Source organism: Electrophorus electricus, chromosome 20 (assembly GCF_041902795.1).
Source record: "Electrophorus electricus isolate QZ-2024a chromosome 20, ASM4190279v1, whole genome shotgun sequence".
Taxonomy (NCBI): domain Eukaryota; kingdom Metazoa; phylum Chordata; class Actinopteri; order Gymnotiformes; family Gymnotidae; genus Electrophorus; species Electrophorus electricus.
Window position 1 is genome coordinate 13734424 of NC_137516.1, and position 20244 is coordinate 13754667.

Consider the following 20244-nt stretch of genomic DNA (forward strand, 5'->3'; position numbering starts at 1 on the left):
GAATCCACAGATAAACCTTATTGAAAATGTACTTAATCTGTTATAAAACCACCAAAAAAGTGGTCCCTGAACAGCAGACTTGTGGTCACAAAATGACCACTGAGGAAAGCTAGAGGTTAGCTACAATTTTACCATGTGTTTCTAATAAAGTCACTTCTTCATCTTCATAAATTTCAATGTCTGTCATTAAAAATCAAAAATAGAACAATTACATTTTTTAACATTTGTGATATGTAAACTATGTTCTGAATATCAAAGTAAAATGATCTTATGTTTATATTCTTCCCCCTTTAATGTTAAGAATAGCCATCTCTACTAAGTGTGGTATGACTCTGGTAACTGAAATCAGCATGATGGTTCCAGTGTGTTTTTTCGTTTTTACATTTATGTGGTTTTAAACTGGTCATAGGACAGTATTCACAATAAAAACCAGTCAACCTGGTTCCTAACAGCTGATAGCAATCTTATAGCTGCTGTCTTGAGAAAAGGCCACTGTCAGTACCTGCTGTGCTGTTTTCCCTTAAATCCACACTGAGATCTTAATAACCTCCTCAGCTCTCAGCTAGATCTTCTGTTAGACAGGCCTGAACTCATCCACACACATCTTGCACAATAAGAGAAGGGTGCTTGTGTTAGAATGATTAGGCAGAATCCCAAATGACTGCTGTTGTTGGTTGTTTGTGAAAGTCCCCTCTCGGGACTGAATCGCTATGTACAAATGGTGATTGTTGAAGTGGATCACAAATTTATTGTTGAACAAAAGTAAAGTTGATGTACATTAAAAGTGAGAAGAATTTAAAATAGGATGGACCTCAAGACAAATCATATATAAACTAATGCTCAGCCAGAAAGAAACACCAGCCCCAAATCTGCTTATTATATATGTTTCTTAGAAGATGGAGACACTTGTCCTCAGGTGTTTTGTTTAACGTAACAAAGGGACATTACACCATGGGCAGGAAGAGGGATGTCCTTGGAGCTGGCCAGTAATAATTCAGTTGTAGCAGTGATGAACTAAACAGAGGTTTATACACATACCCTATAAACAGAAAGCATTGAGCCTTAATCACATAAATAATTATATGGAATATACATATTAACACAGGATACAATATGGACTATACAATATATACTGGTGATTTCAGTGTATAGTAGTTACACAAGATATAATGCTACTTTGATTTGATCATAATCAAGAAATCATTCATTAGTTAATGTATCATATGAGTGAGAATTCACTGATTAATAAATGTCATCCTTCCAGAGTAAACTGCAATCACTTAATAACTATATAAAATGTGGAATTAGAACTCTGATTTTCACAATAGTGACTTATAAGCTTATAGCTCACATGACAGCATGTTTACAATACCCACTGCCTTGGTGTTCTAGAAAAGGCGCTGTGGTGCTGCTCTGTAATTAAAGAGATCAGATAAGTTATTTTTCACATGCTGATGCCATATGCACACACACGTTTTAAGGACTATATCACTAAATTAGCTAAATTGCATAACATTATGCACTTGTTACTGTAGCAAGTGCTTTATATAAATAGATATTATCCATAGTCAGGGAAGTTTCACTGTTTGATTTGCTACAACTTGTATGTGGAATTTTGTGATGGCCCAGGCAGAATCAGACGCTCGTGAATATAAAACAGGAGCTTTGTTAGTGTTCAACTCAGTGGTAGCTGAATAAACCAGAGTCAAAACCAAAAGAACAAAGTAAGGGGAATCCAAATCCTAGAGATAGAACAGTCCGTGTCAAAACCAGACGAGCCGTCCAAAACCAGGCAGCAATTCCAAAAAAGGGGCAAGCAAAAATCGGCAACGAGAATTGCAAAATCAGGGTACGTTACGCAGGAAGGTAATCAAAGAAACTAACGTCCAATATGCTTAGAGAAACTAGAGGCAATACTTCACAATGCATGATCGATTGAGACAGGCTTATATACAAAAGGCTCTGAACACACAGGTGAATTCAATATTCCGGTGACAACAATCTGATTGAACGTCCCTGATTGGCTGAGCTGTTGGCCGGGTGACGAACAGTCTACTGGGTAGTGTAGTGTGATAGAGGGTTGGGCGGTATGACAAATTTCTTGCCGAAAGGTAGGCTTTAGTCTCAATAAAATAATCACATGTGGAAAAGGCTTTGTATTTTGTTTCAGTGTCTGCATAAAATTAAAAAAATCATATTATCCCTTGAGAAAACCTGTTGCATACATCTTATCCTCGATCCACTCTGATGATTTTTTCAGTCCGTTATCCTAGCTTGGAGTTTCACCTTTCACCGAAGAGTGGCGATAGGACCCTGACTGCTTTTGGTGCAGTCTCTCACCACCAGAGTAAAGATAAAACATTTCTGTTCAAGAAAACTTCATTACTGTGGCTTTAACAAGACTCAAACAAAGCAAAACAACCAGAACAGGAAATAACTATATGTGGAAAATGAGTGAATGTTCAGTAAGACACAAACACTCCACAGTGAAGGTAACACACTCCAAGCGTACTAAGTAAATTATATAAGACATGACTAAATTAACCCAAGCACAAATACAGGAATTGATTATTTACAACATCAAACTAAATAAAGTCCTTTCGGAAGATGCATGGCATTCTGGGAGTTCTTGCCATGATCCTGTTTGGCCCACTCCTTAAATCTGGTAGCCGACACCAAACAGCACCCCCCCCCCCCAAAGGCCAGACGTCCCAGTGACCCTCATAACCCCAACAAAATCCAGCAAAATACCGCTCACACTGTCCCATTGCAACGGAAATTTGAGGCAGCAGCTCTTTCTGTGATGCAGGTTGTACAGCCCCACTGTCCTTAGTTATCCTTGGCTGCACAAGTCATATACTCATTTAAGATTAGCACTGACATCACTCTGATACTTTCTGGCAAGCTGGTGCACAACATGAACACAGGGTTCCTCAACATACCCTGCTCCAGGCACACTATCATGCACTGACCCTGGCAGGCAGCTGAACACAAGATCCACTGCAGAGGTCCATTTTTTGCAGGGTGGTCCACACTGGTGCACATACATCTCCACATATGTGCGGCAGCCCAGCCTGAAGAACCTCTGCTGCAACTGCTTCAGCATCTTGCCTACACCAAAGTGCCCCAGGAGACAGCACCTTGTCGTACATCCAGAAGCAGTCCCAGATAGCCTGAAAGGCCTTAGCCTTAGGTGTGCCCATGCAGTGTCTTTCTAGTTTTTGTTCCACCTGGAGCCATCTGGACACCCACGAAAGCCCCGCATCCTCCTCCTGAAGGCAACACATTATGGGGAGGTAGTGTCAATTTAATATGTCTGAAAACTGCATATTTCACAAATTGACACCAAATAGTTTTTAAAATAGAACAAATGAGAAAACCAGTAGAAAGCCAGTAACTGATAACTGAACATGGGTCACTGTAATAAGCCTAATACATTTATACTGTGTAGCTTAGTGTACATGTAGTACATATAAAGTAATACAGCGAGATTTAATAGTGCAAACAGATCATCAGAAGTGGCTGGTTTTGATGAGTAAGCATCTGTATTGTCTACCAGACAGAAGTGGCTGAAAAAATGAACTGAACTGGGTGATATAAGTTCAAGATAAATCAGTCCTGTTCCTGATGAGCGTAATATACAGAGAATGCACTGGTGTGAAATCACATCCAACCATTTTTGTGGCATACTTTCTCCAGGTTCTCTTTTTTTGAGTCAGAATTGCCTTACCAGACTGTTTATTTGCTCTAATTGCATAATGTAACTGAATCCGAAGCCGCGTCTTCAGCTGTCTAGACACTCTGTTGGCAATTATTGATGATGTTACTGGTGGACAGACCCCACGTAAACTGCATAAATTTGTCTGCGATAGTATTTGTTGGCTAAGAATTGTAAGTTATATCCAATTTATTGTTTAAGGCATTTAGTGCCCCCATCAGGCACTATGGAAAATGAGGTTTTATTATTTTTATTTTCATCGCAGCTGATTTCGTCGCCATCTTGATATAAACGTAAACATTGGATCACTTTAGCTCCGACTATTGGGCGAGTAAAGCTACATATCTAGAAGAATTCATTAAAAGGGAGGACTATTGTTTCCCGGTCTTATCATCACATGTGTCTTGAAGATTTTTACACTGGCATGACTTTAAAATCGGGTAACTTTACCCAAAATAAACGGTAATATAAGTGTGTTTCATGAACAGCAAAACAGGTAACGTTAGCCAGCTAACCCTAACTTGCTATCTGTTTTTGTCAATCGTTGCTACCTGTCTTGAACACATAATGTTACGTTTTACAGCTGACAGTGAACGGACAACTACACGGAGATGTTATGGATGGATAGCTAACTAGCTAGCAAGGTGACGGCAGACTAGCTGGCGATTGTTAACGCTAGTTTTGCTGCTGATATGGATAAGATTCCCAGTTAGCTTCCATGGCAACTCCATATATTCCTTCTGGGTAGATCAAACTATGGTTTGACTTGTACAGCATCATAGGTTAAGATTAGCAAGCCAGGTAGTTAGGTTAGCAAGTTGGTTAATGTGTTCGGTCTGTCATTTGGAATTTGACCAGATAGCTAGCTAGCTTGCCAGTTTTGTCATGGGTTCAGAACTGCTTTAGTTTTTCTTTTAACTTTTTCTTTCAACTCTCTAAACAGTCCAAAGGCTGACATAGGTTTCTAACTATTGTTAACGTTAGACATGCCGTCAACCTAGCTAGCGGTGGTTAGGTGAATGATTTGCTGTATCTAACCCCTCTAGCGTTATTGTTCCCCAAGGCAGATATCTAGAGTGTAGGCTACGTTTAGACTAGCTATATGCTACTGTTAATTGCTTCATTATTATTGAAACTGACCAAACCGTTTGTAGATTTCGATACAACCAATAGACATACTTATGCTACCTTTTATTTTTATCTTTGGAATGATGCTTAACGCTCAATATGTCTAGAGTGATAAGTGGTGTGTTCAGTAGACTGTATACAAGTACACCGGAACTATCAGCGGAAGCAAAACGTTACACCAAAACCAGTACAATTAGACAACAGCAGCGTCTTAAAAAATAGCCTGAAGTGCGTCTTGCACTTTGAGGTAGTATGTCTGTAAACTTACTAAAATAATAATATTGACTGTTTTCTTAATGACAAGGGACTGACATAGGATGACATCTTTCATTTCTGTTTTGCGTGATTCTTTAGTGATTTGTGGGACTATTGAGAACCATTACTGAATTCATTAAGCCTCATTGTAGCCCAGGGATGGGCAACTTTTGGGGAGGTGCGTGTGGAGACTGAGGCTGACAGGGACAGCCAGAGCATTGGCTTTGTGGGACAATGGACCAGGAGTACGAAAGGCGCCTTCTTAGGCAGATCAATCACCAGAACGTGCCCGAGGACCACCTGACAAAGGTGAGGAGACAGAGCACTTGGAAGTGCTAGGGGCTATCTTCAGTTTAATTTAGATTTTTACTAGTCAGCTTTGTGAAAGCCCATCCAAGTTTTGGCCCTGTCCAAGATCTTAGCACACTTATATGTTCTGCTGAATTAGAAGGTCTCTAAGGTCTGGATAAGGTAGTGTGTTCTAGATTCCATCCATACCTTTGCTATCTGATAGTAAGAAAATTGTTATACTTGTCCACCTGTTACAATTGTTGTATTTCACCACTCCAGTCAGGATATGCTACCTGCAGTCCGGTCACTGTTAAGTCAGGGGACAGATTCATACCCACTCGCGCTGGAAGCAACTGGAGCATCAACTTCCATTATGCCAATGTAGGGCACTTTCCTTTATTTGTGTCAACTATAGAGGTGGACATTCCGAGTTCCAAAAGAGAAAGTTCTCACCAGCATTTTGCTCAAACTTTCTTGATCATTCTATTTAGTGTAAGCCAGCAGGCAGAGCAAGATAATTTTCAAGTTTCAAGTTTCAGGTTTGGTTTATTTGTCACGTACATGGTCATACATGGTATAACTCGCAGTGAAATGGTTTTCCATCACTGAGTTGATTTCACTAATTTTACCTGCTGGCTTGCACTAATTAGAAAATCAAGGAAGCTTGTGCTAAGAACTTTTACTTTCATAATTTAAATGTCTACCTCTGATCACCAGTATTGATGTATAACTAGGGGTTTCCTCCAGAAAGTTACCCTGTTTATTTATTTATCTGTTTATTTATTGATTGATTGTGTAGGAAAACTGCTGGTCACCCAACCAGAATCAGCGGTCAAAGGATGCAAGTGCAGATACTGGAAAGGGTAACTTTTTTTTTTGTTTTTTGAAGCATTATCTCTAGATCAGTTTTGAAGTCTTGTATATGCATTGCTTTGCAACTGTGTGACATCAGTGGAACTGAATTCCTTGTGTGCTGCTCTGACACACTAGAAGTTTATACAAATTCACAACTTTCTCAGCCAAAATGAGTGTTAAAACAGTTTGGCTTTCTAACTCCCAAACACTGTTTCAAGTTGGATAGGACAGGCGCGATCGTAGAGCTGCGCTCTCGTCATTAACTCTTGAATGGTTCCTACAGACGCAGTGGCCTATGCAGCTCTGCTGCGAAATGAACTGCTGGGAGCGGGCATCGAGACAGTGCCCGACCCTCACACAGAGGACCGAAGGCAAGCCATCCTCACCCAAGACACACACAGCCTATTCAGGGTGGGTACCACACACACACACACACACACACACACACACACACACCATATGTATTGACTTAGCAAGGTGTTTTGGCATTTATATGATTGATCATAACACCTGTTCAACAAAATTTGAATTGATCTGTCTGTTTAGTGGACTTCAGACGTTTAAATACTGCTTCATCCATCAAGAGTCAGTGAGGATCATTCTAGCATAATCCTAACTACCCCTACTAGCTTTATTGTAAAATTAGCAGTTAGTATATTTGAGGTATTGTTTTTATAAAAAAGGCTAATGGTAAATAAAAAGCTATAGCCACAATTTTGCTAATGCAGTCAAAAGTATGCTATTGGTGTGTACCAGTTTCTATTTATTATTAGCCGTGTTAGCATTTTGGGTCAAACTATTCCTTTAAGCGTACATGCTTATAATTATTTATGACATTAGCCACACCAGAGTGGAAGGTCACCATGAATAAACCTGCGTCCTCTTTTCTATCTTTCAGTACACCATTCACACAAAGAGAGTGCCTTTCGACAGTGGCAATGAGGTCTCCCCATATTCCCTCTCTCCTCTAAGCAACAAAAGGTACAGCGCCATTGTCAGGCTCCACATGGAATCTGGTGGCTTGCAGTTTGTTTGATTCTCCCCAGTAAATGGATTTCTTTTGTCATTCTACAAGCTACAATATACGCAATTAGTCATCAGCATCAAAGCTACCCCCTCCTCTCCCCACATTTGCTCATGCTCACACACACGACCATATGTGTCTCAGCTGGTGTCTTCTCTGTGTGTGTGCGCCTGTGTGTGTCTGTTTGCCTGTCTCTGCAGTCACAAGCTGCTGCGATCACCACGAAAGCCAGCACGAAAGATCTCCAAAATTCCTTTCAAGGTGCTGGATGCACCAGAGCTGCAGGATGACTTCTACCTTAACCTGGTGTGCTGCTCTGATTTCTGGAATATTTTAAAGCTGCCCACAATATTAGCTTAATAATCATGAATCATAATTAATAGTAGTTTGTCCTGTATGGCTTGCATATATATTATTGTCATTTCTGTTATAATTGCGATTCCTGAGAGTTATGGGGTATTAAATTAATGTCTACCATATTATTATGACTTAAATAATGTCATCCATGCCATCAGTAGTAAATCTGGAAAGCAGTTACAGGTGATTGCAGCAGTGCTGCAGAGTAACTGCTGTGCATAATGCCTGCAGCTTCAGCCTGTGTGCTGTTTGTGGGCAGGGTTTTCATATGTTTGAATGATGCAAACTGTTAGCAATGGCCAAAGTGGATCTATTGCTGTTCACTTTCTTTCCCCTTGCCTGTATGATGTGTATTTCTCCAGTATGTAGCAGCTGTTTAGAAAAGCAAATGCCACTGAATCATTCTTGTAATTTTTATAAAGTTTATTGACCATAGATGCAGTTGTAAAAAAAAAAAAAAGAAAAAAAAAAAAGAATAACATTGAGTGTCTTTATTGTTGTGTGTAATGATGCTTTAGGTATAATTTCATTCTGTGAATCTGAGAAGTGTACATGTTCTGTGGTGTGAATAGGTAGATTGGTCTGCTGGAAACCTGCTGAGTGTTGGTCTTGGGGCCTGTGTTTATCTGTGGAGCGCCTGTACCAGCCAGGTGTGTGGGTGTGTGGGGGGGGGTGAGTGTGTGTGAAGGAAAGAGAAAAGAGAAAATGTACAGTTATTTGTATTCTTACCCATGTGCCAGTGGACTTAACTCATTACTCTGTTCCTGGACTCTTCACAGGTGACGAGGCTTTGTGATTTATCAGTAGATGGAGACTCCGTGACCTCAGTCTGCTGGAATGAGAGGGTGAATGCAGACTGCCATTCTGTTTCTCCTCAATACATTTGGTGACCTTACTGTCCGTCCTGCAGGATGTGACCTTGTTGTGTTCCAGGGCAGTATTAACTGCAGCCCTGCTCTTTATAGGGGAGTTTGGTTGCTGTCGGAACCCATAAAGGCTTTGTGCAGATTTGGGATGCAGCTGGAGGGAGAAAGTTGACCAGCATGGAGGGCCACTCGGCCCGTGTTGGTTTGTATGCGTGCCAGACAGCCATGGGTGTTCTCTTCAAGAGCTTTTCTCTCAAGATTGACTTCACATTAACTTTTTAAAGAGTCTCCTTAACATTAATGAAGTTGACCTCTATACAAGAATGTTGTTGATGTTATATTTTAGTTGATTTTTTTCTGTGCGGTAATTCTCATTTCGGCTGGTTTATTTAGGATCAGGCCGAAAGTGTGGCATTATTGTTAGGTCTAGGCAGGCATTGTGGGGAAACACTGGCTGGAACTGAATACTGGATACAGGTACTGAATGTCCTCCCTGCACTCTCAGGGGCACTTGCGTGGAATGGGGACCAGCTGTCCTCAGGCAGCCGGGACAGGGTGATCCTGCAGCGGGATGTGCGTACAGCGCCCCCTGCTGAGAGGAGGCTCCAGGGCCACCGGCAGGAGGTGTGCGGCTTGAAGTGGTCACCTGACCACCAGCACCTTGCCTCTGGAGGGAACGATAACAAGGTGAGGCCACTGCAAGGGAAATGGCGTGCTTCCGGACGAGGTCATGTGAGTGTTGCAGAACTTGTGACCAATTTGTTGCAAAGTGAATCACATTAGCACTTCGGATGCCGGCACACTTTTTCTCCAATATGGAACCTCATTCACTTGCTGTTTTATTATTATTATTAGTATTATTCTACTTCCCAGAAGGTTTTGGTAACTATTGTGCTATGTATAATCACCACCACCGCCACTTGTGTGACTGGGTTGGTGTCACTGCTGCCCCCTAGCTGCTGGTGTGGAATAGTTCCAGCCTGCTGCCTGTGCAGCAATACAGCGAGCACCTGGCAGCAGTGAAGGCCATCGCCTGGTCACCGCACCAGCACGGCCTGCTGGCATCTGGAGGGGGTACGGCTGACCGCTGTCTGCGCTTCTGGAACACGCTCACGGGCCAAGCCCTCCAGAGCACTGACACAGGCTCGCAGGTCTGCAACCTGGCCTGGTCCAAACACGCAAATGAACTGGTGAGCAGGGGAGCCTGTCTTTTGCACATGCACACACTATTTTTTTTTTCCCTCGTTTGTTTATTTTCTACCTAAATATGACAGTATAAAGCCAGCACATAGGTATCAATTAACAACATCGACCACAGAAGAAGTAAGCTTTTGGGCCTAATTTTGCTACCGGATTTCATTTTGCTTTTGTCAGCAGAGCTGCAAAAAAAGTGAAGTGGCGAGAGTGAAACTCAAATAAGTCAGTCAGCTTTTTAAAAACTTGGCAGTGGAGATCAAAAGGCTTTACTAATGTGCACTGTGTTCCATGGGTGTCTTGCAGGTCAGCACGCACGGCTACTCACAGAATCAGATCCTGGTGTGGAAATACCCTTCGCTAACGCAGGTGGCCAAACTGACCGGGCACTCCTATCGGGTACTGTACTTGGTGAGGACTGACTTCATTCACTATCTGGCTGAAGTTATGAAAGCAAATATTAATTGGTTCACATATTTGAACATAAATGTCAGCTGGAATTTTTATACAAGCAAATATTGATTTGGTCTGCCTGTTTTCAGTGGTTTGCATAGGATAAGCTTGATTTTAACTCTCATATAATCAGAGTTAAAGGAACCCATTCATTATTAACCTTTCTGAGATCCTTTAACCCACCACATCACTTGCCTTTATTTTACTGGGACCAGTGGAATTGTAAAGTGAACTAAACTGGTAAATGGGGATGGGAAATGGGATCTTGTGTATACCATTTTCTGCTGAGATCCTTGGGGAATTTGTGCCTGTAAACGAGGTAACCTTTAGGCAACTGAATGAAGATTGCGTATATGTGTCTCCTGCAGGCTGTATCGCCCGACGGTGAGGCTATAGTGACAGGAGCAGGAGACGAAACGCTGAGGTTCTGGAACGTCTTCAGCAAAACACGCTGCACTAAGGTATGACCTCGCACTCGACACACAAACCACTCATCTAATTATCTAATACTAGCTCACTTGGGCTTTGAAATGATTGTCACTGTCCTGCTTGAAGATTTCTTGATTTCAAAACCTGTTTTCTAGCCAAAATCTGCAAGAGAACTTACAAAGTAGCAAGACCAGTGTTTGAGCTAAGAGTAACAGCTGCATACAGAGACTGTAAAAGTTCTACATTGTTCATTGACACAGTTAAACCGACACAGGCTGGTTTAACTTTAGCTTTTCCATGTGCTGTTGTCAACCCCCCTCCAGGAATCCAAATCGGTGTTGAACCTGTTCACTCGGATACGGTAATGACGGTGGACACCAGAGAACAAGGCTGTTTGACTTGTCCATGCACCAGAAAGAACACACTTAGTATAGAAAGACCCAACATTTCTGACTTCTGACTTCACCCCATTTTTTCATGCTGGGGATTTGGTCTCTCTCCACACCTTCCAAAACATTGTCTTTCATTTAAAAACCACACCCGACAAATGGGTTCCTGTTAAATTAATGTTCCATATTTCTTATTGTATAATGTGGAAGTCCAAAAGGACGTTGTGTTTATATATGTAAAGATAAATGGTTTAACTATAAGCTTTATGGTTTAACTATGTCTGTTATAATGGTCCTTGATTATAAGGCTATTATGCAATGGCCCATTCTGATATTTTCAATATTTTGTAAGTGCATATGAAAGAGATCATGTTCTCAGACAGATAACCATATGAAATAAACACACTACTGCAGTATCCCTGCTAAGGTTTTTATGAATATATGAAAGATCAAATTTAATGAACAGCAATGCTGATTATTGCTTTTTTTTATTCTTTGTTAGGATTACAGTTACAATTTACTGACACACGAGAATAGTGCTTCCTGTTACAACTCAATCATAAATTTAAAAAAAAGTATTGCTACACTCTACACTCTGAAATCATGCCACTCTAGTTTAAAAGATCCACATCCTCTTTGAACAAGTTTAAAATTGCACAGGTTTTTTGTCCTAACAGATGTAATGACCAATGAAACACCCATGTGCGTTCAGTATCTCATGTTAGAAGATACAGAACACCAACCAATGTGTTTAATAACTTGCAGCAAACTCCGTTCCTGGTAGGCCTTGGCACATTAGGGCAAACTCTTTAACGATGTCCCTCATCCTCCATTTGCTTACTTGTTCCCTAGAGAGGTGAATAAATTGACCCGTGAGTCATCTGTGGTCTAATATGCAGGATTGCTGCTAAACACTGCTAATACTACCTTAAACCCTCCACTTTGGGAGAGCGCATGGATAAGTTACATTAAATACAAGTATGTTGTTTTCTTGATTAACTATATAGCTGTGACTCAGATTGGACTGAACATTAAATTTCATTAGTCACTCCTAATGGGTGAGGTTGCCAGTAGCAATCAGACTATACTCCTGTTTGATTCATTTAACAGTAACATCTGGTGATGGAATTAGGAGTGTTAATGGTGAGCAAATCTAACTGATCTGTTTGATTGATCTGTTAATAAGTAATTCCGTTGCTTGTTTTTATAAAGATATAGCCTTCTAGCATTCATTTCAGTTCCACAATTTAAATGTCACATTTGTTAGTTTGTTTTATTTGTTTAGATATTGGTAACAACAAAATGATATCTGAATAAGTGGAGTTCAAATGTCAAAGCCTTTTTAAAATTTCAAGAATAACACTGGTGAAACGCTGTACTAGTAGTTCAAACAGCGTGATACAACTAACAGGAGAGCACATTAAAGTAACTTTCATTATCAAAGTCATAAACCATAAACAAATAAAGATGTTTACTTCTGTAGGATTATTTCATACACATTTCTGTGCAGCAGAATCTTTTATGTGAAAGAGATGAGCTGTCTGATATTTTAGATCTCAGATTTTCACAGATCAGAGGAAACCCATTCCTTTAACCTTATCAACTAAAAAACGCTTATTAGATACAAGTTTGTTTTGAAGAATCGTAATGACCTTTTAATTTGTGATTATTTTGACTCCACTGAATACCACAGGAAAAAACCCTACCACAGACGTTAATTCATGATGCACTCAATCTGGGATTAGGACTAGTGTGAGCAGTCCACATTAGCTGCTGGTGCTATGTGAGACTCTTTCACCTGAGGACCTGCTGGCAGAAGCGATCTTTCTGCTGTGGCCTGAGGAGGATGCTGGGGAAGCCATTAGGCAGCAGGGCCTCTCGCAACTGGGCCAACAGCAGGCTGGGGCAGCGGCGGCTCAGGGAGAAGAGCACCTCGGCTACGTGTTCCAGCAGGCCACCCGGGGCCTGGCCACTGATTGCCTGCACACACATCACAGTTGCATTGCTGTCTGTGCCCAATTATCTGTTCAATAATATAAGAATGCAGAGTTTCTAGAATACCCTTATGTCACTTTCTGCTATATGCCATTTATGTAAGCATAGTGAAAACAGAGGATGTGAAAAACTAGAACATGTTGACAATGCCAGTTTGTAGTCTATTTTGTTTTAGGATGAGTGCATTAAACTGATTGATTAACTGAAAACGACCAAGTACAACTCCCAAGTTCAATGGCTGATCAACCTCTTCGAGTCTTCCTAAACCTTTTATGCAGCAAAACACGTTTATTGAACATTAGGATAAATAGCTATAATGAACATGCTATCACCTCCAGCAGGGTCTGGAGGAGCAGCGTGCCATCCTCTTGTAGCACCTCCCTCACTGCTGGGATGTCCTCACAGTGGGAGATCAATTCGGTCTGAGCAGAACCACATGGAAGACATAAGAGAAAGTCAGAAACAACCCCTCATTTGATAACGATTACACACATCATCACTAGACACAAATAAGAAGTAACAAAATTGCTATGACTATTATTGTAAAGGAATTTCTGGTCTCCCAGGAAATGACTTACAAATAATATGCATGTTGACTTCACTGTAGGAGCCTCTGGAAATTTGAACGATAAGATTCCTACCGAGACAGTGACACCAAATTTGATTTGGTGCGGTTTTATTCAACTGAACTGTGTTGGTCAATGAGAAATGGTTAACTCAAATGCTCACCACAGTAGAAAACAACTTTTATATCAAGACCCTTTGAAAGATATAGGTCTGGTTTTCTTTTCAAAACCTGCAACACAAAATAGCCTTTTTATAGAGCAAAGAAAGGACCATAGAGTAAAATTGAATCAAATAATTCCTTATGAAAGAATGCATTTTAATGACTTTTAATATCTCAGTTAAAAAATGCAAGTTAGATTATTACTTTTTTTCAGAGGTAAGTCTCAGGTGCATACTAGAGTAAAAAACAAACAAACAAACAAACCTGTATATGAAGCTGCATAAACGAATCAACCACATCAGGATAGTCTCTGGCACCTGGAACACCGTTTACATTCATTATCATACACAGCTTGTCGATATAAATGCAACTGAAATAAAGGCCGTAAATCTCTAAAACAACATGCCTGTCGCTAGATCAGTAAATAACACATTTTGATTGTGTTAGGACCCAGTGATTCCTTACCATGCTGAAAAACAGACATGGTGACATTTGTAATGAGTTCCAATAGGGCAGTGATTGATGCGAAGTGTTCCTTCTCACAAGCAAATACATGAACCAACTACGATCAAGAAAGATGACGTGTTCAATTCTGCCATAACTGAAAACATTTAATACTTCAATATTAAATTCATTAATGAATTAAAATGAAATAAATTACCACTGCCTATAATTCCATATTAAATGTTTATCGCATATTTACAGTAGCACAATTGACAGGACAAATTGCTATGTTCTTATCCAACCTGTCGTGTGAGGTCCAAAACCGAGGCTTGTGGGAAAACAGTGAACAGCTGACCAATTAGCTCACAAAGCTGAGTGACAAGGGGGGCAAAGCCACAGACAAGGGTCCTCATTGATTTTTCAAACATGACACACGCAGCCTGTAAAGAAGAGTGACTCTGGCTAATGCCTGGGAGACATATAGCACACTTCAGTAGCAAATGTACAGACTGGAATGCATTATGCAGTCTTGTGTAGCAGAGAAAATAGAATAAAAGTCCTTGTGCACTCTGAGCTGTGTACTTACCCCCACCACCTCAGTCTCCTTCAGCCACTTGCTCAGCAGCGTCTGGATGAGGGGAAAAACCTGCTGCAGCACAACTACAACCTAACAGAACAGACCAAAGGAACCATAATGGATTAGCTCCTCAGATCAGTACATTCTTCAAGATGCCTGCCTGTGCAATTGTTGAGGCCAATATAATAATCCCTCCTTAATAGTGAAAGCTATTTTATGTCTGTTTCTTGTGGTTAGCTGCCAACTTGTGTATGACCTGAACAAAGTATATGCCGAGCACCTTGTATGACATGAATTTATATAGGTTATAGCACTTCAGAAAAGACAAGCTAACTTAAAATGATCCACTCCAGTTTTCTGTTTTATCTGTTACCACGAGTACAATGACAAAACCAAATGCTTTTTGTGTGCGAAGAACTTCAGGAAATGGAGGCTTGTCTAGATCAAGTGATCCATCACTCTGTGGAGATGAGCGGTGAAAGGTACGTGTTGATATTCGGAGTGGCCTACCGGGTTGCTGGGTCGAGGCTGGGTTCGTCCGGCTCCACCCACCTCTGACGCTTCGCCTCGTTTATTCAGGTCCAGTGTGGAGAAGAGGCCAGAGAGCAGGCCCAGCACATGCACAACAGACAGCTTACTGGAAGGATCAGGCTGGATCCAAAGGAACAATAAGAACAGTCATAAGGTATTTTGATATCGAACACGTAAAGTCTGTCCATTATGTTACCGTCTGATTGGTTAGAGTCTCCAGCTGCTGGATGTAGGGGGAGAGCAGGGGGAGGAGCTTCTCTGGGACCTCTTCATCTGGCAGGGCAGAGAGCAGGTAACCCAGTGCCTGCATGAGCCACATACTCTGGGTACTCTGCAGGAGTATACAGCACAGCCCTTTCCATTACCTCTGCACTGACTAACATTTCATTAGGTCTAAGTCAGTGGTTCCAAGTCATTCATTGCACTTGTCCAGTCTGCATTGTTGTTCAGTTGGGTCGGGTAATGCTGTGATCTGCATATCAAAAAACTGCAGACTGGCCGAGAGTTCCTGAAGACCCAGTTAGGAACCACAGCTCTAAGTCATTCCCTGACACGTGTAAATGCAAGTCATACAAACAACTACTGATCACTGTGGACATACAGCATGATTTAGAGGGTTGTTGAACTCACCTTATGGATCCGTTTGATGAGAGAATCCTGTAATAGAGAAGGCCGCAGGTAGACATGTCAGTCTGTCGAAAGTGAACTCTTGTTCCTCAAATGACAATCATGGTGCTTTATACCTGTGAGGCTGCAAGAATGTTGTCAGCGTGGGGGCGGAGGTCATGCCGACACTCTCGGCAGAGCCTCTTCAGGGTGGAGACAGTGGCCACAGAGAGATCGGCGCTGGACAGAGCCTGCAGGACTACACGCAGGATACCAGGCAGCATGAGAGAGTGGTCCGCCAACCACTCCGCCAGTGAACCTACAAGTGTGTGTGCACAAAACACACAGGTAAAACTAGAGCATTTTAAAGCTAATCATATTTTACTTGTTCAGTACTTTAGCTAAAAGTGAAGTCTGAATTTAAGTTATGACTGAAAAACAACTTTCTACTCTACCCCTCAACTAAGTCACTTAACTGATTATCTTGTTTTAACTTTTTAGTTTATATGCAATATGTTTACTGTGTTATTTTAATCAACGTGCAGTACCTATGGTAAGCATGATGGTCTCTGCCAATTGAACGTTGTTAGCGGTGATTAGCGGGATTAGGCCAATCAGACCAGGAATGACATCTGAGTAACTGATGTCCACTGTCTCAGCTACAGATTGAAAGCCAAACAGCATAGCCTCTATATCCTCCACGAGAGAGAGATAGGTTTGGGGAGAACATTTTACTGTTACATTTCCAACATTTCCATGATGCATATCCATTTTGCATTAATAGAGGGTGTTTTTTTTTTTTCCATTTGCAGCCTTCAGCTTTGTTGATTTTTGATTCCAACAATTACACTGCATGCAGACCCTGTTACAGAGATGACATTAATGTGACCATCACATAGATGGGGACCTGCTCCTGAAAAACATATTTCCATAGATGACCATTCAGAGCAAAGCCATCTTAACTAAAACTATGGCCTCGCACAGCATGGCATGACTGGGCTATATGTAATCCTCCAGCTGCATTGAGTTAATTCTTTGCTGGGAAGAAAGAGATGCTGGGAGACACTGACCTGCCATGAGGAGGAGAGCGTCTTATCAGTCAGCAGTGCACCAAGTTTATCATACAGATTACGGAGCAGCTCAGGGCCCAGCAGCTCATACACGTACATCAGAGTATCAGAAATGTCAACTCTGTAACCCAATAAACATCATTTACAACTACAATAACGGATTAGTAAATCTAAACATGCCTACTAAAGGTAAAAGGTATATAATAGTGGCCATATAACCTGAATTGAAAGACTGTTGAATTCAAAGGATTTTCTAAAAGAAGGTGAATTCATCAAACATGGTAACCACCCAGGTGGTATTTTCACCTGTAAGTCCTGAACTGCTCCTTGTCGTCAGAGGACCATGAAGTGTAGTCCTGCTCACTGGGGAAATGAGCCTTAAGCAGCAAGACATCCACAAGCTGGAAGTAAACTGGCCTGTAAATCCGCAGGTAGAGGGTCTGCTTCTCCATCTCCAGTGACGAGATGTCATCCTGCAATGCAGAGATCACCTTTCTCTGTGCCTGAAATGAACATTAGCCTATTGCTTTTCACTGGTCTTGAAGTACGTTTAGAACTCATAGCTATGCCTGATGTCTGAGAGGTCTGAAGTTGAAGGAGACCAAATCATTCATACCAATTATTTTTGAAAGCTAATACCTAGTACCAGTTCAAGACTCGAGCTTATATTCTGTTTTACATATGGATGTATGAGTGAAATAGCAATTAGTAGTAATTAGTAGTATATTATACACAAAAATTGTATGGCATTTGTATAGGCACAATTTCCCTATTAATTATTGTTCCATACCTGTAGCGTGTACCAGAATGTAAGAGTGAGAGAGCTGGAGGTCTCATCCACAGGGTAGTGCCCAGGGATGCTGGTGCAAGAGAGAATCATACTGACCAGAGCCTGGAAGCCCTGCCAATGCGCCACCTTCTCCAGCAGAGTCCTGACCGAGTGAGAGCATCCACATTCCAAACAGATACATGCAGCGCCATACTACATGACCATTTTATGTCTATTACCATGTCATAACTACAATTAAGTAATTATGTATAGGTTATAGTATCTATGGCTCTGTGTCTAACTTGCAGTGGGTTTCCGCCAATGCCACCGCAATGCGGCAAATTCCATGAGATGTCTCCATGTCTCTGTCCTCTACTGCCCTCTTTAGTTGCTCTTGGAGACCCAGCACCAGGGGTATCATCTTCAGCAAAGTATCAGCATACCTAAACATACACACTTATAATAACACTTATAATTACGTTCTAGTATTCCAATGAACCTAATGGTAATTGGTATCATCACTGCAATTACACTGAATTATACCTGAACTAGCAAATCCCCAGTAACAGATCATTCCCAAAAACTGACTTGTACGCACCTTTGGCAATCTGGTTGTGACAGGGCACTCACAATGGTCTCCACAGCTGTGTCAAAAAGCTGAGGCTCCTTGAGAAGTGCAAAGCAGTCCTCCAGCAGGTCCTCGCTTTTGCACATGTCCACATCCAGGGCGAACCAAGACGCTACACACCTCAAGACCTGTTCCTTCACCCGGCCTTCCGAGCCATCCTGGTACAGCAGCTGGTGGAGAATAGGGCACAGAGAGCTCCACTCCTGGGCCAGGGCACCTTGAAGCTGGGCCCGCCGCTCCATTGGATGACTCCTGCTCTGGAGCTCTTCTGGGAGGACGGCTATTATCTCAAGCAATGCCAGGTACCGAGCAGCACCCTCTGCCGCCCCGTCCCCGCTCTGGAATGCCTGCAAGAGGTCCGGGACAGCAGTTGGCCAGCTGTCCAGGAGAGCATGTAATATCAGAGACGCCAGGGCCACAGATAGCCGAGTCAGAACCATCTTGGGTCCACAGGCAAACTGGATCACCCGGGCAATGAGCTGGGAGCGGAGGGACTCGCGTTGCTCTGGGGTAAGGTTGGACCAATGCAGGGTGATCTTAGTGTGAAGTGTGCTGGCCCCAAAGAACTGGATCTCTGGCACCTAAGCAGGTGTAGTGGAAATGTGAGGAGTTGTATATTCATGCTGGGACAGCATAATGATGGAAAGTAAATGCTAAAGTTATAAAAGCTAATAGTAGTCAGGAAAGTAATATGACATATTATGACTGTGTTATCACTGAAAACTGATCTTGAGGAATGAATGATCCTGTGGTCCTGCAGGGCTGGAGCTAACAGGAGCTGAACCGAACTTTCTACCCACACAGGCTCAGGTCAGCAGCTGGAGATTCATACCCAGTGGGTTTAGCTGGTGGCCCACTGCCCAGACACCCAGTACCCACCTTGTCAGGGCTCAACAGTGCCCAGCTGAAGTGCCACGCCTGCCGGGATGCCTGAGCCTGTGTCAGCCACTTTTGAGCCATGCTTTTTTGGGTCATGTCTGGATCGTAGTACAGCTGCTGGAGAGCCTGGGCAAGATTACACCAGACATCTACTTCAACATTTCAGTCATGCTGTGTCTACACTACAGACACATGCTTCATGTCAGTTGTGAAGGATACAATTGGAAGTCGGGGGGATGCAAACCAAACTCTGCACATGCTACCAGTTATTATTAGTAGAGTATAGCTCACTGAGGATATCAAGTTACATTTCTACCCCCTAAGTGTCCTATGTTGACCTAGGCTTTAGACAACAAATATCCCAACGATGCATCAGACAAGTGTTGAAGGTTTAAGATAAAGGACATTTTTAAGTAGGCCTATACTCTTTTTTTTTTTTCAGCCAGACAAAGGCAAAGTTCCTCACCTTTAGCGATAGTCTAAAATTTGCTTATCGAATTGCCCATTAACTTTTACAATAGTTATACAGAAAAGAAAAAATACAAAACTCAGTGGAAAAAAAAAGTGACAGAACCAAAGCACTGGAACAATCTATTACCAAATTATTCATAACCTGTAGACAGGTTCTGCAAGCAAACAGTTTATTTTGATTCGAGCACTGAAGAAACTAGTAAGTAATTTAATTCTCGAAATCAGATGGACTTTACGGACCCTACCCTCTCCACTGCATCCACCGTAAACTCCGCCGAGTCTGAAATCTGCACCGGGTCTGCGGACATGTTCTTCGGCTTTGTTATTTTGAACCGTTATAAAAAAAAAACAACTTTTATATCTTTTAACGGAATGGACTACATAATTTCTCCCTTACTAATTTAAACGTGACTTTATCTGTGCGCAGTGTGGTTGGGAGAGTGGAAAAGTATGTAGAAGGGGGTGGGAGATGGAACGTGTCATACGCATAAACCCATCCCATTCCATCGCACGTGAGTTGCGCTGCATGACAGTTCATCGATGGTGTCCAGACTAATCACACATCACGTCCTTCCTTACTTGCATGTA

At 41.8% G+C, this 20244-nt stretch overlaps 2 protein-coding genes across 5 annotated transcripts; one reads left to right on the forward strand and one right to left on the reverse strand.

Annotated features, from left to right (window-relative positions):
- The first annotated feature begins 3972 nt into the window (after positions 1 to 3972).
- Positions 3973 to 11375, forward strand: fzr1b (fizzy/cell division cycle 20 related 1b). 2 transcript variants are annotated; one of them, XM_026998289.3, is made up of 15 exons: positions 3973 to 5093; positions 5201 to 5410; positions 5672 to 5773; positions 6192 to 6255; positions 6531 to 6658; positions 7146 to 7228; positions 7472 to 7577; positions 8201 to 8278; positions 8408 to 8473; positions 8594 to 8696; positions 9000 to 9181; positions 9451 to 9684; positions 9995 to 10099; positions 10510 to 10602; positions 10894 to 11375. In XM_026998289.3, exons 2-15 carry the CDS (start codon positions 5336 to 5338, stop codon positions 10933 to 10935), a joined length of 1461 nt encoding a protein of 486 aa, XP_026854090.2. In that variant the 5' UTR covers positions 3973 to 5093; positions 5201 to 5335; the 3' UTR covers positions 10936 to 11375. The 2 variants fall into 2 exon arrangements, with proteins under 2 accessions (XP_026854090.2, XP_026854089.2); XM_026998288.3 differs by having other exon boundaries at positions 3973 to 4214.
- On the reverse strand, positions 11376 to 20099 carry ipo13a (importin 13a). Of its 3 annotated transcripts, none has more exons than XM_026998285.3 (21): positions 19902 to 20099; positions 19186 to 19311; positions 18277 to 18653; positions 17981 to 18121; positions 17700 to 17841; positions 17216 to 17382; positions 16910 to 17030; positions 16388 to 16535; positions 15977 to 16158; positions 15864 to 15890; positions 15430 to 15564; positions 15213 to 15353; positions 14712 to 14792; positions 14428 to 14565; positions 14147 to 14243; positions 13946 to 13998; positions 13684 to 13750; positions 13533 to 13591; positions 13287 to 13376; positions 12758 to 12939; positions 11376 to 11807 (listed from the first exon to the last, which is right to left on the reverse strand). In XM_026998285.3, exons 1-21 carry the CDS (start codon positions 19962 to 19964, stop codon positions 11711 to 11713), a joined length of 2634 nt encoding a protein of 877 aa, XP_026854086.2. In that variant the 5' UTR covers positions 19965 to 20099; the 3' UTR covers positions 11376 to 11710. The 3 variants fall into 3 exon arrangements, with proteins under 3 accessions (XP_026854086.2, XP_081559869.1, XP_026854085.2); XM_081703743.1 differs by having other exon boundaries at positions 14428 to 14496; positions 18277 to 18887; XM_026998284.3 differs by having other exon boundaries at positions 18277 to 18887.
- Between the last annotated feature and the right edge of the window lie 145 nt (positions 20100 to 20244).

Excerpts from the sequence above, each read along its gene's own strand:
- ipo13a (XM_026998284.3), bottom strand. The coding sequence starts at position 19,964 with ATGTCCGCAGACCCGGTGCAGATTTCAGACTCGGCGGAGTTTACGGTG. Across the intron at positions 18,122-18,276 it reads TCACAACCAGATTGCCAAAG|GTATGCTGATACTTTGCTGA; the intron begins GTGCGTACAAGT and ends GTGTATGTTTAG. Across the intron at positions 15,891-15,976 it reads ACATTCTTGCAGCCTCACAG|GATTCTCTCATCAAACGGAT; the intron begins GTATAAAGCACC and ends TCTCTATTACAG.
- fzr1b (XM_026998289.3), top strand. The coding sequence starts at position 5,336 with ATGGACCAGGAGTACGAAAGGCGCCTTCTTAGGCAGATCAATCACCAG. Across the intron at positions 5,411-5,671 it reads CCGAGGACCACCTGACAAAG|TCAGGATATGCTACCTGCAG; the intron begins GTGAGGAGACAG and ends TCACCACTCCAG. Across the intron at positions 8,474-8,593 it reads CAGTCTGCTGGAATGAGAGG|GGGAGTTTGGTTGCTGTCGG; the intron begins GTGAATGCAGAC and ends TGCTCTTTATAG.